This window comes from Danio rerio, chromosome 14 (assembly GCF_049306965.1).
Source record: "Danio rerio strain Tuebingen ecotype United States chromosome 14, GRCz12tu, whole genome shotgun sequence".
Taxonomy (NCBI): domain Eukaryota; kingdom Metazoa; phylum Chordata; class Actinopteri; order Cypriniformes; family Danionidae; genus Danio; species Danio rerio.
This window is the reverse complement of record NC_133189.1, coordinates 36980524-36998554: the sequence shown is the minus strand read 5'-3', so window position 1 is coordinate 36998554 and position 18031 is coordinate 36980524. Positions and strand designations below refer to the sequence as shown.

Below are 18031 nucleotides of genomic sequence, written 5' to 3'. Positions count from 1 at the left end.
AATTGGATGAAAAAATATGAGATTGCAATTTCTCATCTCAAAGTTTCTTACAGTTGTAAGATGAACATTAATAATTGTTAGATGCAAACAGAGATGTAAACTCAGAATTCTGAAATAAATGTGAATTTACAATATTAAAAAGGCATTTCTGAACTGTGAGAACTAACTCTGAACTAACAAATTCTGGGTTGACAAATCTGAACTGTGGGATTTAAACTCATAACTCAGATTTGCAATATTTAAATTATAGTTGAAATTTTGATTCTACCTCAGAATTTTTAGAAAAGATTTCAGAATTGTGAGACATTGAAATCAATGGGCTGTATGCACAGCTAGTATTTGTCAGCCACAGATAAACTTCCGGTGAACAGTTGGTAAATATTTTCAATTTTATAAGGTTCCTGTTACAGCATTGATAATGTAATTTCATTCAGTTAAATAAATAAATAAATATATTCAGTTAAATAGACTTAAGCATTCATTTAGTTGTTCAAACATAAAACGAGATAAAAAGCCATCAGGAGCAGCAGGGAAGCGCAGAAACTCAATTGAAAATTCTGTGGCAAAATTAATTTCCGCTATCACTTTATTTTGATGGTCTCTTTAACACATTTTGTTGAATTTAAGCTACATTGCATCTACATGCCCACTAATTCTCATTAGAATATAATAACACTGCTAAGTTGGGACTTGGGTTAGGGTATGTGTAAGTTGACATGTACTTGCAAAGTTTCTTATAGTCAGTTAAATGGTGAAGGAGCAGTATCAGCAGAAATTTAGCACACAGTCTACTAATACTCAATTGAGTATTAATTGGCATGTAGTTGCAATGCAACTTTTAGTCAACAAAATGTGCAGTAGGGACCATGAAAATAAAATCTTATCAAATTTCTAAATTATAAAGACATGGAGTGGAACAATGGAATTTAATGCAGTGCTTCTTGTCCAGCCTGAGGAAGACCACTTTATATCGTGTATCAATCCGCCAGTGCATTGATTATTAAAGAAACTAGATCTTTGATTTTGGAATAAAATAACAGTTCACCCGAAGCTCTTGAGCTGGCTTACTGGAATTTAAAAGTCCTTGTGGATATAGCTCATTCTAAGTTAACGATTGAAAATGTTTGATGTGTATTAACTTGAAGTTAAAGTATCGAAAACTGTGCGATTCAATACAGAATTTCTTTTCTAATGATGTAATATTTTTGTCCAGTAAATCAGATGAGTATGTGATTGTGCCAATAGGAGCTCCTTAAGTACAGCTCAGGCTGTGAGCGTGTTTCTGAGCTGCAGGGGGCGCTAGAAGCCATGCTGGATCTGCTCAAGTCAGTCAATGACTCAATGCACCAGATTGCCATCACCGGATATGAGGTGACGTTTTTACCAGCTTAAAGTGAGTGTGTGCGAGTTGAAGTGTCTCTGCGAGTGTGAGTGCGTAGTTAACATGCTGTGTGTTTTCAGGGGGATCTCAGCGACCTGGGCCGAGTACTGATGCAGGGCTCCTTCAGTGTGTGGATCGGTCATAAGAAGGGCCCGACCCGTGTGAAGGAAATGGCCCGCTTCAAGCCCATGCAGAGACACCTGTTTCTGCATGAACACGCGCTCCTCTTCTGCAAGCGGAGAGAGGAGCATGGAGAAAATGCTGACAAAACTCCTTCCTACAGCTTCAAGCACTGTCTGAAGGTAAAGCGCAGCTCCTGCTGTGAGAACATATGCACTGTCGAGGCATCGCTGTATGTCAGCATGTTTGCTCATCATAACATTCCTTACTTGACGGTAAAATGTGCAGTATGTCACAGCATATGAAAGGGTTATAAAGAAAGTAGCTGAATCGTGTCTGTGAGTAAAAAAAACACTGTTTATGCCTGCAGATGAGTGCGGTTGGCATTACGGAGAACGTCAAAGGAGATGTGAAGAAGTTTGAGATCTGGTACAGTGGCAGAGAGGAAGTCTATGTGATACAGGTAAAGAATAAGGGTTCAAAATCCCTCTGAATAGTATCAATGTGCTAGTCTTATAGTTATCTTTAAACTAGTTTCCTCCAAAATAAGCATTTGGAAGGCTGAATCATTCAAAACATACAGTCGCTGTGAAATTTTATTCTTTTTCATACTGTTTTCAAGTGATGTTTCAAAGAACAAGAAAAAATTGTCACAGTATTTTCTAAAATATTTTTTCGTCTGGAGAAATTCTTGGTTTGTTTTAGTTATGTGTGGAATAAAAGCAGTTTTTCGGTTAAAACAATCATTTTAATGTCATCATTCATTCACTCATTTTCTTTTCGGCTAAGTCCTTTCCAGCTGCAACCCATCACTGGGAAATACCCATACACACTCATTCACACACAAACACTACGGACAATTTTAGCATGCCTAATTCACCTGTACCGGAGCACCCGGAGGGTCCACGCGAACACAGGGAGAACAAACCCTGCAAACTCCACACAGAAATGTCAACTGACCCAGCCGAGGCTTGAACCAGTGACCCTCTTGCTGTGAGGCGATCGTGCTACCCACTGCGCCACCATGTCGCCATCATTATTAGTGCCCCCAAAATAATTAGTTCACAGAACAGGCCGCTTCTGTCCAGGGACTTCTCTAATTGTACTTATTTGCCTTTAAATCGTACATTCAATTGAATATTAGGATCTTACAAAATAACCGGTAAAATATTATGTACTGTCATGATGGCAAAGAGAACGTAAATTAGTTATTTGAAATGAGTTATATAATTAGCTTATTATGTTTAAACAGCTGTTTTTTAGTTGAACATCACATGGGAAATATTTTTTAAAGAATTACACTTTATAATAGCTGCACACTATGAATCATCTATTAAACATTAACAAAATTAGCAACTTCTCTCAAATAACTGGTTTGTAAATATTGCGATACTTAACTTAGTAATGAAAAAATAATAAATAACAAAGCATGAAAATACAATCATTAAGCACATCATACTGTACATGTGCCAATAAGTCAAGAATAGAGCATTTGTATTTGAAGTTATAAACTGCTTACTAACATCTGTTAATATAGAGTTCATGCTTAACAGAAAATGAATTTGCTATTAGCTAATGCTTAATGAATGATTCATATTGTGTAGTTATTATAAAGTGTTACGGAATTACAATCTAGTTATTTGGATTTCAGCTGTAAAGTTCCCTCTTTCTACCAATACGGATGAAAAATTTTTATGACATCAGATCTTCTGACCAATCATATGCTTTGAAGTATCTGAAACCTCCTGCTCCTTTCAAGGCACTATTGCTGGAGCTGAAATCAGTCATTTGTTTACATGTAGCAGATCCAGTGTTCATACTGAGCATTCATCTAAACACTTGCAAATTTGAGGCAATAATAACTGTTGTTAATCAGAACTACACAGTTATTAATTATTAGTTATAACAATGAGGGAGGACCACAAAAAATTGGGATGCTTGCATTGCATACGCAGATACAGCATGCAGTTTATATTTTTAATATAGCTAATGGCATATCCTGCGTTATATTTACAATTCAGACACTGAGTGATTCATATGAAGAAAATATATGGGTCCCATTTCAATTCTACATTGAATGTTGTGTTTTACAACATGTTGAGAAACATTTCAACTTAACAAATGCCAACATTTTTATATATGTTTAAAAGAAGGAGGGTCTATTCAATATTTCCCACTTTTTTTTTTTTATTAAATTTACATTACACATCAAAGCTGCATAAATTAGAGGACCTTGAAGTGGTAAAATAAAAGCAACAGCATTAAATTATCCATAATTTTATTCATAAAACTGTTACATAGACGGCTATTATTTTTCTATACAATAAAATACATGAGATAGAGTTTTTAAAGCTCAAACAAGAACAAAAGACGAGTTACTCAATGGGCCGTAACCATGATTAACGTTTTATACATACCATTAATTTGAAAAAACTTCTTATAGGCACCCACTGTGGAGGTAAAGATCGCCTGGCTGAATGAAATCAGAAAGATCCTGACCAACCAGCAGAAACAGCTCAAAGGTCTCAACACATCACATTTCCTGTGATTTAATATCGTTGTATTGTCTCCACAAGTGCTGTGAGTGATCTGTGATGTTCTGTGTTTCAGAAGAGCTGTGTCTGTCGACTGCGGTGTCCGAGCAGATGCAGATGCAGATTTCTCCTCCGCTGTCTGTCAGGTAAGAGTCCACCAGTGTCAACCATCTCTAATCCCTGATCATATCCACCCTCTACACACTCTCTCTCTTTCTTCTCCACCCTCTGGCTCAGACCAGCTTCTGCTGCTTTCAGCTCTGCCAGATCTCTCACAAAACACTACCTTCCCAAAAACCCTGCCCATAGATTTTGTCGCCCCCTCCTCTGCTTTAGCAATGCATAAGATGTGTAAGCAGAGCTCAAAATGAACTGTTTATCTGCCTAATTGACAGGTACATTCTATACATTTCTAGATTTAGAGTTATTTATTATTAGACATTTATTTATTTATTTTTTTAAGTACAATAAGCATACGCTGTATGTAAAGTGAGTCGCATTTGATTTTTGACTATTTTAATGGCTAAATGTGATCAGTTATATAATATCTCTAAACATCTCTAAGAATTTTAAAGGATATTTAGTTTTCGTCTAAAAAAACATTTTTGGTCTCTTGGCCATATTTTACTTCTGTGCATTTGCTTTTAACAAAAGGAAATATAATATTTATTATTTTATATTGAAATGCAATATTGAATACTGATTATTTGTCACTCTGACATTCCTATGTACAAGAAAAAAATCAGCTGTGAACAAAGTGACTGATATTAGGTTTTGGACACAAAAAAAAGAGAAATTCGTTTATCTTGTAAATGAACCGTACAGGGCCCTAAAATGTTTACGTGTTTGGTAAAAAAACAAATCTAATAGAAAACATTTCTTGTGTTACAGGCGTGCAAAATAGTTTTTCAAAAATGTTCAATTGTTTATGTTATTACTGGCATGCAATGCAACAAAGTCTACCAATTTCAGTTAAACACCTGCCAATCTCTATATAAAAATAACATGATATTGCCTTTTTTTAAGCCCACTCTAACTGTCATGCAAATTTCAAAAAAACATATAAAAAAAAAACCTTCATAAAATGTTGACCCCAATAGTGGATAGAAATCCATGACGTCTGATTTCATTATCGTTGTAATGAATGTATATACAGTTGAAATCAGAATTATTAGCCCCCCTGTTTATTTTTTTCCCCAATTTATGTTTAAAGGAGAGAGGATTTGTTCAACACATTTCTAAACATTATAGTTTTAATAACTGATTTATTTTTATATCTTTGCCATGATGACAGTAAATAATATTTTACTAGATTTTTTCAAGACACTTCTATACAGCTTAAAGTGACATTTAAATACTTAAGTAGGTTAATTAGGTTAACTAGGCAGGTTAAAGTAATTAGGCAAGTTATTGTATAACGATGGTTTTTCTGTAGACTATCGAGTTAGCTTAAATGATCAAATATCGAATTAGCTTAAAGGGGCTAAACTTTTGATCTTAAAATGATGTTTAAAAAATTAAAAACTGCTTTAATTCCTGCCGAAATAAAACAAATAAGACTTTCTCCAGAAGAAAATATATTATCAGACATACTGTGAAAATTTCCTTGCTCTGTTAAACATCATTTGGGAAATATTTAAAAAAGAACAAAATGTAAAAGGGGGGCTAATAATTCTGACTTCATCTGTATTTGGCTTTAATCAGAGGCATACTTACAAGCTAGAATTAAGCAAAATTCTTATATAATTATAATAATAATAATAATAATAATAAATAATAATAATATTAATCTAAAGTTTGGATCAACTTAATACTTTCAGCAAGAGCACATTACATTTCTATGACAATAAAGATTTACAGTGTAACGCTACAACATTTCAGTTCAATTATATTCTTTTTAATTTTCTTTAAAAAAATAAAATAAAATAAATAAATACAGTGCCTAGCATATATCAGTACACCCCCCTCAAATATCACATTTAAATTACAATATTATATTTGTGCACATGCATTAGTTTAGTCAGTACTGAAGCTAAATCTGGAGCTTATCTAACAAAATAACTTAATATAATACTTTAAAAATTTGAAAAAAATAAATAAATAAAATTGTTGAAATGTTGAAAATGTAGTATTTTTTGCAATATTTTGCATGAATTTAATTGTTACTTTACATTTCTAAAGATGTTCTGTGACTAAAATATTATTTTAATAAATATATCTGTTTAATAAATCTGTTTTGTTCAAATGCACCAATATATATATTACCCATATTCACTGAGAAATGGATAAAAATAATCATTTTCAAAATGGGCTGTACTCAGTTATGCTTATCACTGTATCAGTCAATCAGTCATGGCTTCCCCAAAATAGATTACAGCACATGGCATCATTCATGATGATATACTCAATATGATGTTGCAGTTCATAAGAAAATTACCTCGTTGCCTCGTCTTTACTTTTTAAAAATATTTTTGACACTCATTTATCTGATGGTTTATTTTGGGCCTCATGTTAAACCTTGACATTTTTTGTATATCCATACATTGAACCTACACATTCAAGATGTCCCATTTAAACAAGTATATGCCAAATATGAAGCCGCTGTGTGTGGTTGCCTGTCCTCCCACAGGGCCGTGCGGCCATCGTCCCGTGGTGTTCTTAAGGGCTGCCTGCCCCGTCTGGACCTTGTGTCCCTGTCGGGGGGCGTGTGTGTGTGCCTTCGCGCTCGGAGCCCATGCCTCACTCGCCCCTCCAAGCGACAGTGACGCTCAGTGGTAAAGCAGGCGGGACGGGGAACTGGGCGCTCCGATATTGTCACATACAGGGCTGCTCTGGCCATATTTTAACCACCATCGCCGTCCCCTTCATACACACCTGCTCATCACTAAAACCGACAGATGCTTTGTCAGTCTCAGGGGCGGTTCTAGGGACCCCCCTAATTTTTGGGATTATGGATTAGCGTCAACATTTTAACAAAAACTGCATGTATTGCTAATGGACCCCATCTAGGTGTTAGTGATGTATTTTTAGCACACAGATGTGTCTGTCTTCAGTATGCATGCACACAGCAAGTACACAGTGAAAGTGATATAAACTTTGACTCATTTATGTTTTGTCAGATCTTGGTTAAAATAAAATGCAAAAATGTCTATAATTAGCAAAAATAGATGCCAAAACTTAAAACAATAAAAAAAAAACATATAAATAAAAAACAATAAATAAAAAACTATTCCAAAATATGGAGACCCGTCTATGACCGCTTTAATAAATTCAATAAAAGACCAGTAATATACTCATTTTAAACCAGGCCCATAGTCACTTGTAAGCAGACATGGCAACACTGTGCACACAAACCATGATGCATGTTTTTTTGTTGTTGTTGTTGTCATGTTCAAATTCAGCAGCAAAGTGCTTGGAGCTGTAATATAAAATTGGTCAAAACAAAACATGCAAATACCAAACATCCAAAACAGTTACCACAGTAACATTTAGAGTAGAGATCTGCGCGGGACTAAATTTTGAATCCTGCTCCTGTCAGGTTTTAGCCCGAACCCGACCGCTCCCGCTTATATTCAGCATTTGTTGTCCCGCTGCCTGACGCGCCCCGTTTTCTACCCGCCACGCCCGATCCCACTAAAGAGCAGGGGGGAGAACAAAATCGAAATCCACCCAGCTATACAGAGTCCAGACAGCCTATAACAAGCTGTCTGTATAAACACACACACAAACAAGCACCAAGCACACACACCTCAGACAAAGCTCTCTCTCTCTCATTCGCGCGCACACACACATACACATAGCAACGAACAAACAAGCTAAACACAGCATTGCGCTGTTTCAGTGCTCGCTCGGAAATTTATTTACGCTTTATTTGGAAATTTATTTATGCAGACCTCTAATTAGAGCCATGTCCTGTATTTTATTTAGTTATTTAAATGCTTTATATAAAGCATTTATAGTGTATATGTACAGTGTACAATTGTATACAGTGTATTATATACAGTACATTTATAGTATATAAACTTTATAGTGTTAATTACTTAAACCAGTGTTTCTCAACCACATTCTTGGAAGACCACCAGCTCTGCACATTATCCAGGTCTCCTTAACCAAACACACTTGATTCAGATCATCAGCTCATTCGTAGAGACTGAAAGACCTTTAATTAGGGATGTCCCAATCAGGGTTTTTTTGCCCTGGTGTCTGAGTCATTTGATTTTAATTATTTACTGATACCTAAACACAATCCGATACTTTTATAATATGTAAAAAAGAATAAAGAAGAGCAAAGAAGCAGATCCAGCATGTTCCTTATTTTTTATTTGATTCACCTTATTTTAAAATTCAACAACTCTGTGAACAAACAGAGCACTTCTGTGAGGCAGCTTGAACAATCAAGTAATAAATAACATCAGTTTTTAAAAACTTTTAGACTTTAGTGCAACAGTAAATAAAAAAAAATCTAATATAAAAACAAACAGCATCTCAACTAAAAATGCCCTGCAGGCAATCCAAAGTATATATATATATGTATATCTTACAGTTTGCTATGGAAATGTTGTCATCATTAACTTTATAATACCTCCAGACCTCAGACATACTCCCGCTTTTGGGTTTCAAGGTGCTTTCTTGTTCTACTATCATTTAACCAATAGCATCTCTGCCACAAAGTGATGTCATGCCGCACGCGTTGCTGTTTCTGTGTAAAGTTAAGAAAGAGATCAAACTCTGTGCCACCGCATAACTATAGATGTGTTAAAATTAATCAGAGTAAACATGTATAATATATAGTATTTACACTCACCGGCCACTTTATTAGGTACGCCTGTCTAACTTCTCGTTAACAGATTTCTAATCAGCCAATCATATGGCGCAACTGCGTGATGCTATCATGTCAATATGGATTACAGCAGTTCTGAGGGCAAAAGGGGTCCGATACCTGTAAGGTGTACCTAATAAAGTGGCCGGTGTATACATATACGTACACATATACATATTCGATTCCTGATCGGTAGGTAACATTCGATTTCGATCAAGTCTGAAACCGTGTGATCGGGCCCGATTTCTGATCATGTGATCAGATCTAGACATCTCTACCTGTAATGTGTGTGGCAGAGAAAGGAGACATCCAAAACATGCAGTGTTGGTGGGCCTCCAGGTACATGGTTGAGAAACACTGCATTAAACTATCCAAATTTCTGCTTAGATTAGACATTTGTTTTAATAGCAATTTAAGACTACGAATAAAGTACTGATAGCTGTGCAAACTTTGCAAATAATTAAAGAATTTGCAGTTAGAGAACGTTTTATTAACTATAATAAAAAATATGTTTTATATACTTGGATGTTTTACTTTGTCTCAAGATATTTTATGAACTTCCAGAGGGAGCAGAGTGACAGTGAATGATTTACAAAAGTACATTGAATGATCCTGAATTAATAATATAAATATGATATACATGTTAAAGTGTCACCCCTAAAAATACAAGTGGCCCCTGCAATATCCGCCAGATACCGTGGTCTAGAACCGCCACTGGCCAGTCCATCTCTGCATCTGTTTTGCATGACGAGCAAACAAGATTTTGCTTTGACTCCATTATTTTGGCTTCTTGGACAGGCCTTTTTTTAGATCATGTCAAGTGGTGCTAACCAGCTCGGCCTGTTCAGTCATACTGTATCCTGACAAATCGAGACCTCCTTATGTTCATTCACTTATCAGCACGTCTGTTATGAAAGAGTCACAAATTTGCTGCCATCTGTCCATATCTGCCAGCTTCTTACATGGTTTGTGCTGAGCTGATGGCTGGTTTGGCTCCTGTTTCATGTTTAAGAGATGGCGTGAGTGCGTGTGAATGAATTGTTTATTTACTTCATTTTATGCTCTTGTGCCACAGCAAACAGCAAAGAGCGTCAGTGAGCTCCGATGGGACAGAGTCGGGCCACAGCAGTCCAGATGCATTCAGCTGCTCCAGCCAGCAGCAGCGCAACAGACGCAGTAAGTGTTACACACACAAACACCTGCACAGACAAACCTGCAAATTCACAGATCAATGTAATAGGTCAACATAATGCATGAGGTGTCACTTTTTTTGGAAATAGGCACATATTCTCATTTCCCTTAGAGTAACAGTTGAGTTTGACCATTTTTAATTCATTCAGCCAATTCCCAGGTCTGTTGGGAGCACTTTTAGCTTAGCATAACACATTCCAATGTATTAGACCATTAGCATCTTGCTAAAAAAATCTAGGAAAATAAAGTCTAGGAAATATATTCTCATTTAAGTATAATAATTAAAGGACTTTTCTTCAACACTGTTGCTGCAGCAGGCGCAACGATAGGCGCAATACTTTACTATTTTTTCTTTTTCATTATTTAGGAACATGATTATTTAGGAACATGATTATTTAGGAACATGATTATATTATTAGGTATAAGATCAAAATACATTTACTGTCACTCTTTAACCCGTGGGACCATTTGTGGTTACATATTTTAACCATAATATTGTAGTCTAAACATAAAGCGATTGTGACAAACCATATGTCATGATTTTTTAGTGATTTTTGATTGAGTTTTAAGCAATGATATCCATTAGCATTGTAAAGCATTACTTTGCTACAGAAATCCATGTGTAAACAAACCTTTAAGATGTTTTTAGAAGTCAATTTCAATTTAAATACTACCAAACTGAACCATACCGCTTCAGAATTTGATGCCTTCTTTGCAAATATTGTCAAAAATATGAACAAAAAATGCTTCATAATCCTCAAAACATACTAAGAAATAGGGGACGCCCTATTATAGTCACCAATGTAAACTGAAGGTCATCTGGTGGTCATGTCTGGTACTGCAGCCAAAGTAAATCTTACTGAAAGCTTATTTTTTGATGTAACTTTTATTTTATTTTAACTTTTTTAACTTCAGCTTTTTCAATCTAACAAGTGTCTTCTTTAAAATGAGACCAAGCTCAAATCTTTGCACCAAATCATTGCAGATTGGCAGTCATTTAAGTTAAAGATGTCTATGGTTAAAAAATGGCAGTAGGACAGTTAAAGGGTCATGACACCCCCCACTTTCGGTTCAGGTCTACCTCCAGAATTTTTTCAAAAGATGCATCATAATTTGCGTGGAGCTCCGCTAACAAAGGGCAGGAGTGGGCGTGGTCAGCAGGGGAGAAGGAGGGAAGCAAACAACTCTTGTCAGTTAGCTCACAAAATGAGACACAAACCATGAGGAGACGCATGATTTTATTATTTCAATCAATAGCCCTGTTGGTAATCTAGAGGATTTCGACAAACACAGCAGTCGCCGATTTTGATCCTGTCCCAAAAATCATTTTAGACCCGGAAGCTGAAATTAGCTGACAAAAGCTCAAAATTATCCAGTTTTTCCCACAATTAAAGCTAACAGGTGCTAACATTGTTTTAACTGATGCTCAACACACACAAATCTGTTAAAGTCTCAAAAAAGTACTCAAAAAAGGGTTTTGTTAAACTTTGAGGGGTTAAAGTGTGATACTGCCTATTCGACATAACCCTAGAGACACACTTGCTGATCTAAAACATTATATCTGTCACCACAGTCTTCAAGCTGAAACCCAGAATCCACACCTACTGTATACTACATTAAAAAGAAAGCTTGAATCATAAATGAGACATGTATGCGGTGTGTTTGTAGGCTGGCCAGGCGCACCTTATTCTGTAGATATCTGTGAAGGTCTGGAGGACTGGAGTGGAGCAAACAGCCTCTCGAACCCGTCTGACACTGAGGAGGAGGACGCTGTTCATCTGGTGAGAGCTGAGCATCCCACAAACACACCACTTATAACAGTTATAGAATCTAATGTAGGATGGCACACTTTTTTATAGCTTTCACTAGTTTGTCTTGTTTGTTTTAGGTTCCAGGCAGATACAAGGTGTTCGTGGACTGGAGGAATAATGGGCTGGATAACTTGATGATTAAGTGTGGTGATGTCATACAACTACAGCATGAGGAAGATCATGGCCAGTGGTGAGTGATGTGTACTGGGGAAGAGTTTTGCAGTTTTTTTTAATTTTATTTCCGTCTGCTGCTCAGATTGAAAAGAATAACCCTTCCAATTACATATCTTAGAATTCACTAAGCATATGTTTGAATCAAATGTTAGTTTTTGATGTTTTTCCCCTGTAAAGGCCTGATAACATTGATTTTAAGTTTCAAATAAAAATGCTGTCATTTAGATACTTTTCTTTTAATGAATGTTGGACAAAATAACATATTTTCTGATATGGTCTGATTGAAAATCATGCTTATTTATCAAATATATATTTTTATTTTTACATTTTTATCAATATCATTACACATCAAAAGGATTTCTTCTGATTTTTATAACATTGTGTTACAACCTCTTTGATGTTAGTCTAGGGTAAAAGTAATAACATTCAAGGTGAGGGCGCAAGCAACAGACACTAACAACAAAACTGCCAACAAAAGTGATTTGATGTACAAAAAGTGAAACCAGAAAAATGTCCAAATATATATATAAAAAAAGAAGAAATGTTTACAATAATAATAAAGTAGCAAATTTAAACAAAGTATCAAACAAAATTAGATTAATTTAAGAGTAAGGGGACGATAGTGAAGCCAAATAAAAGTAATTAATAATTATATTAATATAATTATATTAAAATAATTAATAATTTTTTGCAAAGTAATAAATTTAACAAAACAATTCTAACTCATAAACAACACCGTTCCTTGCTAGAAACATGAAAAGAAAAGAAAAGTCTTCAGCGCCGAGCGCCGGATTCTTCTGTCAGTGTTTTTGTTTTGATTCTAAAGAAAAGTCTTCAGTATGAGAAATTTTCAATACTTATCATTGATCAAATTGAAAGAACTTTTGTTTATCAGTGTTGTTGTTGTTGTTATCTGTACAGTATGTGTTTTTAATATAATGCATGTTTATTGAGAAGCAGTTATAAATGTAAATGATAAACTGAATGTTTATTTCCAATGTTGCCATATATAGTCAATGCTTCTGATATAGCATGCATATAAATGTAATCAGAAGTTTTAGAGCTATGGTGTACAGGTGTTAAAAAAATAGTTTTTGCATTGATTCTGAGATTTTCAAAATGCACTCCATAGTTATTATCAGTTTTTAACAGCAGATTAATTAGAAATAGAGTCAGGAAAGTTTTAAATAGTGAGCTGTGTAAATAGTGAATTTACATGACTCTCTGGCACTCTTCCTCCTGCGCATTTGATTACAGTTTAAAACTAGCCTAGTGTGCCAGCTGTTATTAAAAACTCATAGATGTATACATTAGATATCGAATATGGGCCTTGAGCATACGTCAATACCACCGCCATATTTGTACAGTGCTCCCAGGACAAAAGTCATTCAACTGCACTTAGTCCAATTGTCCAACAAAACCAATCCGAAATTCTGGACTTTTGCAAAGTGTATGGTTGTAGTAATGAGCAAACAAAGAAAACAAAGCATAAAAGCAGAACATTTCATAGAGAAGATTTTGTTTTTTACTATTTTGTATGTTACAAACTTTTGTGCTTAACAAGTATTGGTAATAATAAATAATGATAAGACGACGCTGATGCCAGAAACTTGTATTATTGTCGGCTAAGTAAACGTTAGTTTTTTTGATGGCCAGATGGAATCTGCAGACATTTTTTGCTATTTCTGGGCAGAATTTTGTAAAAAATGTGCAGATTTATGCTGAATGATTTCAAATGAGTATCAAAACTAAAAACGTAATGTATGAAAAAAATACCTTTTTAACTTTTATTTTATGTTTAGAATGTAAATCCAGTTAGATCCACTTATTTGTTAAACAAAGCAAGTCTCTCAAATGATATATCTACCAAAAGACAGAAAATGTTACTTTACAAACTGTATTGTAAATAAATCAAATAAATATTTTCGTATTAGTCAATAAAATTACTGAAATTAATTAAAAAAACTGAATAAATATAAATTTACACACATATACACAAGTGAATAAATAGTTTCAATGATAGACCAAAAATCTGTGGAAATCTGGATTTCTGCATGTGCAGATTTCGTGTGGACCTACTTACAGTATGAGGGTGCCTGCAAACATAACAGTGCCTGTGCCTCAATGTGCATACAGTACATTCCACCCTAAATTATTAAATATTAAACATTATATAGGCCATTTAGATCAGAAAGGTGGATATACACATTAAGATGCAGGAATATGGATAGTTTACACAAATCATTCATTCACAAATGAATCGCTCCCTCGATTAGAATTAGAAGTAAAAGTCGGTGTGTTTCTGAATGTCGATTAGATCAAATTTAACAGGGAGGCAGGATAATACATTTCCATGCACACAAACACATGCTCTTTGCCGGCAATGCCCCTGCAGTCACTTATCCATCAATGTAGAAAATTGTAAAAAAAAAATGTAAACATTTTTTCAATTTGTAAATTGTAAAAATGTTAAAAAAACATTTGCCACCGGGAAAACTCCCAATTATATATATATATATATATATATATATATATATATATATATATATATATATATATATATATATATATATATATATATATATATATACACCTCTATATGTATATATCTATGGCTCGATTGTGTCAGTGCACCTTGGTTTCACATTCATTTTAAAGGAGCGCTACCCTGTACCAAAATGGCGGCTCTATTGACACATTCACTCCAATAGACAACAATAGCCTTGGAAATCTTGAAATCGATGTTGAATCAATTTCTCAACTGTTGTTTTTGTCACAGCTTTAAGTAGTTACAGATACAGAACTATAAATCATAAATCCAAAGAAATTGGTCTTTTAAGTGGTATTTAAATTATTTACATAGCTTTAAAAATAATATATGTATGTGGCATCAGATAGTGGCTTAATATGAATCTGTATCATTTTCAACAATCACAGGCTAGTGAAGAATCTGAGTCGGAGACAGGAAGGCCGTGTCCCTACACCTAACCTGCAGTGCATCCTGGGAGAAAGCATGAAGAATCACTCCAGCCGGCTTGGAGGTCTGTAAGTTTAGACGTCCTCTATCTGTTTATAGAGTTTCCTCCAAGTATGATCAGTTTTACAATATCTCCTCTGCAGATCAAGGGATTCGTAAGGCGAGGAAGCTCAGTTCACCATGAAGGAATCAGCCTGCTCTGACATGACCACATGGATTCAGACTTGACCAGCAGGATAGTATCCCAACGTTCTGCTCAATGCACAACACAACTTTTTTTTTTTTTTTTTTTCTCCAGCCTTTGAGCAAACCCAGAGAACGCTTTTAAACATCCGTCCTCAGCCCAAACACACTGCAGTCCTCCTGACTAGGTGGAGTCTAGAACATTCTGACTTCCACTACAGTTTTACTGAATCAAGACCCAACAAAGCCACTTCTAATTGGACGCTTTTTGCGGTTAAACCTCCTGGAAGACTTATAAAAAACTGGTTTGTGAACCATGTGCGTTTGTGCTGTTATTTATCTTGTACTGTCGTCCTATTTATCCTCGTTGAACAAACGAAGCTCTTCCTGAGAGCTTCGATGCCAAATATGCAGTGCCATAATGCCTGTTTCCTCCCTTTTGTTTAATGCAGATTTGCTCAGTAGTGCATTAGTTACCTCAGAAAAGCACTTTATTCAGGTCACACGGATTTGTGTGTCTTTTGTGTGTCTCTCTTACAGCTTTAAACCGGGTTGAATTTTGCATGACTCTTACCTCTCTCTTATTTAGTCCGATTCTCATGTGAGGCACTTTATATGCAGAATCTCCTCCGCCAGCTTGAAGACCTGAGGGCCGTCATGTGAAGTGTTGATTTTTGGAGCCACAAATAAGATTCATGAGGGACCACGTATGTGTGCGACTGGGAAATCAGAGCTGGTTTCTTTATTAAGGGAGATCATAAGACAATTATTAAATATACCCACTTTTTTGAATGCTTAATGAAATAAAAATAAGTTAATTCAATATTAATTGCAGACTTACATGAGTTTACTATTTAAAATCAGTGCTGAGTTTGGAGGGCCGACTTTGATATAGTAGCGTTTGAAGTGGAAATGAGGCGCGTGGAGCAGCTGGAGACGCTGTGGAGAACATTTATCTCTTATGTTGTTCATTTCGCTATCACCTTATTCCTTTCCAGCATAGAGCTTCAGCCAGAATCAAGCCATGTAATGGACATGAATGTAATGTCTGCTCTTCAAACATCTGAGACCGCAGTGAAGCAGCATCATCAGGTTTTTTTTGTCTTTTATATCATGTTCATGCTCCTTTTTTATTATTGAAAATTTTCTGTTAAATTATTACACTGCACTTTGTTTTAATGCTCATATTTCAGCTAATAGTTCAATCGTTTTGATAAATCTAATAGCATTAATTCTAATTTAATCTATTATTCTAATACCATTTTCTATTTAATTTATTTTGTTTGATTTAATTTTAGTATTTTGGGGGGGAATAACAAAGAATGTACCTGTATTTATTGTTGTACTGTTGTATTGATGATGTGTATTGAAATGTGTACAGCTCATTGAAAAAGTACATTTTTAATAAAGCATTAGTTATGAACTTACACCTTACTATTATTGGGTTGGGTTGGACCCTCTTTTGCATTAATCCTTCGTGGCATAGATTCAACAAGGTACTAGAAATGATCCTCAGAGATTTTGTTTCATATTGACTTGATAGCATCACATAGCTGATGTGACTCTCCCATTCCATCACATCCCAAAAGTGCTCTATTGGGTTAAGGTCTGGTGACTGTGGAGGCCATTTGAGGTACAGTGAACTCATTGTCATGTTGTGTTATCCTCCTGAAAGTAGCCATCAGAAGATGGGTACACTGTGGTCATAAAGGGATGGACATGGTCAGCAACAATACTTAGGTAGGTTGTGGTGTTGACACGATGCTCAAAATGGTACTCATTTTCACTGTTTATGCATCTATGTGTTCTTTCTGTATGTTATGAGTCATGCCATGTGTGTTGTGTGTGAGGGTGTGTGTCTGTTTACCTTTTTGTGCTGATAGCTTCTCTTTACTCTTGTCCACCAGCTGATTCCTGTTTCACCGGCTATATATTCAGTCGGTGGTAACTGCTGGTAATCAGTCCATTCATTGTTTGTCCTTGTTCCTGTCTATTTTTCTCTCAGGATTCTCTGCTGTCTGTTCATCAGATGATGACTTCGTTTGGCCAGTTGGCACTCTTTGTTTATGGACTTTGCTGTTTTCAATGTCTTTGGCTTCCAACCATTTTGTATCCTTTGATGCATACATTTTCTGTTCGCAAATAAATAATTACTCGCTATTGGATCCTCTCTGTCTGGTGTCGTGACCGAACAGACTCATCAATCAGGGATCCAGCAAGTATCCCTGGCCTGGCTGAGTTTGTAACACACGCCAACACTCATGGCATGACACATAGCATACTGAAAGAACACACAGACCCATAAACCGTGACACTAAATGGCCCAAAGTGTGCTAAGAAAATATCCCCCACATCATTACACCACCACCAGCAGCCTGAACCGTTGATAGAAGGCAGGATAGATCCATGCTTTGATGTTGTTGAAACCAAATTCTGATACTACCATTCGACTGTCCCAGCAGAAATCAAGACTCTTCTATTGTCCAATTTTGGTCCTCAGTTTCCTGTTTTTAGCTGACAGGAGTGGCACCTGGTGTAGTCTTCTGCTGCTGTAGCCCATCTGCCTCAAGGTTCAATGTGTTGTGTGTTCAGAGATGCTCTTCTGCATACCTTAAATAAAACAAGTGGTTACTGTTGCCTTTCTATCAGCTGGCCATTCTCCTCTGGCATCAACAAGGCATTTGCACCCACAGAACTGCCGCTCACTGGATATTTTCTTCTTTTCGGACCATTCTCCGTAAACCCTAGATATGGTTTCCAGTAGATCAGCAGTTTCTGAAATACTCACAAGTCTGTCTTGCACCAACTATCATTCTTTCTTCCTCATTCTGATGCTCTGTT

General features: G+C 35.7%; 1 protein-coding gene across 8 annotated transcripts in view; it reads left to right on the top strand.

Annotated features, from left to right (window-relative positions):
* The window catches only part of mcf2a (MCF.2 cell line derived transforming sequence a), a 62329-nt gene extending 45712 nt beyond the window's left edge, over positions 1–16617 (top strand). For 2 of the 8 annotated variants that reach the window (XR_012389806.1, XR_012389808.1), the window contains 10 exons: positions 1246–1393; positions 1462–1683; positions 1872–1964; positions 3945–4023; positions 4115–4181; positions 9930–10030; positions 11714–11826; positions 11934–12046; positions 14968–15071; positions 15151–16617. Coding sequence is in view for 4 of the 8 variants with exons in the window: in XM_680215.11 (XP_685307.7) it covers positions 1246–1371; positions 1462–1683; positions 1872–1964; positions 3945–4023; positions 4112–4181; positions 9930–10030; positions 11714–11826; positions 11934–12046; positions 14968–15071; positions 15151–15191 (1062 nt within the window). In the remaining 4 variants the exon portion in view is untranslated. Of the gene's footprint in view, positions 1–1245; positions 1394–1461; positions 1684–1871; positions 1965–3944; positions 4024–4111; positions 4182–9929; positions 10031–11713; positions 11827–11933; positions 12047–14967; positions 15072–15150 lie in introns of all 8 variants that reach the window. The other 6 variants (XR_012389805.1, XR_012389807.1, XM_005173226.6 and 3 more) reach the window with 3 other exon arrangements.
* The last annotated feature ends 1414 nt before the right edge of the window (positions 16618–18031 follow it).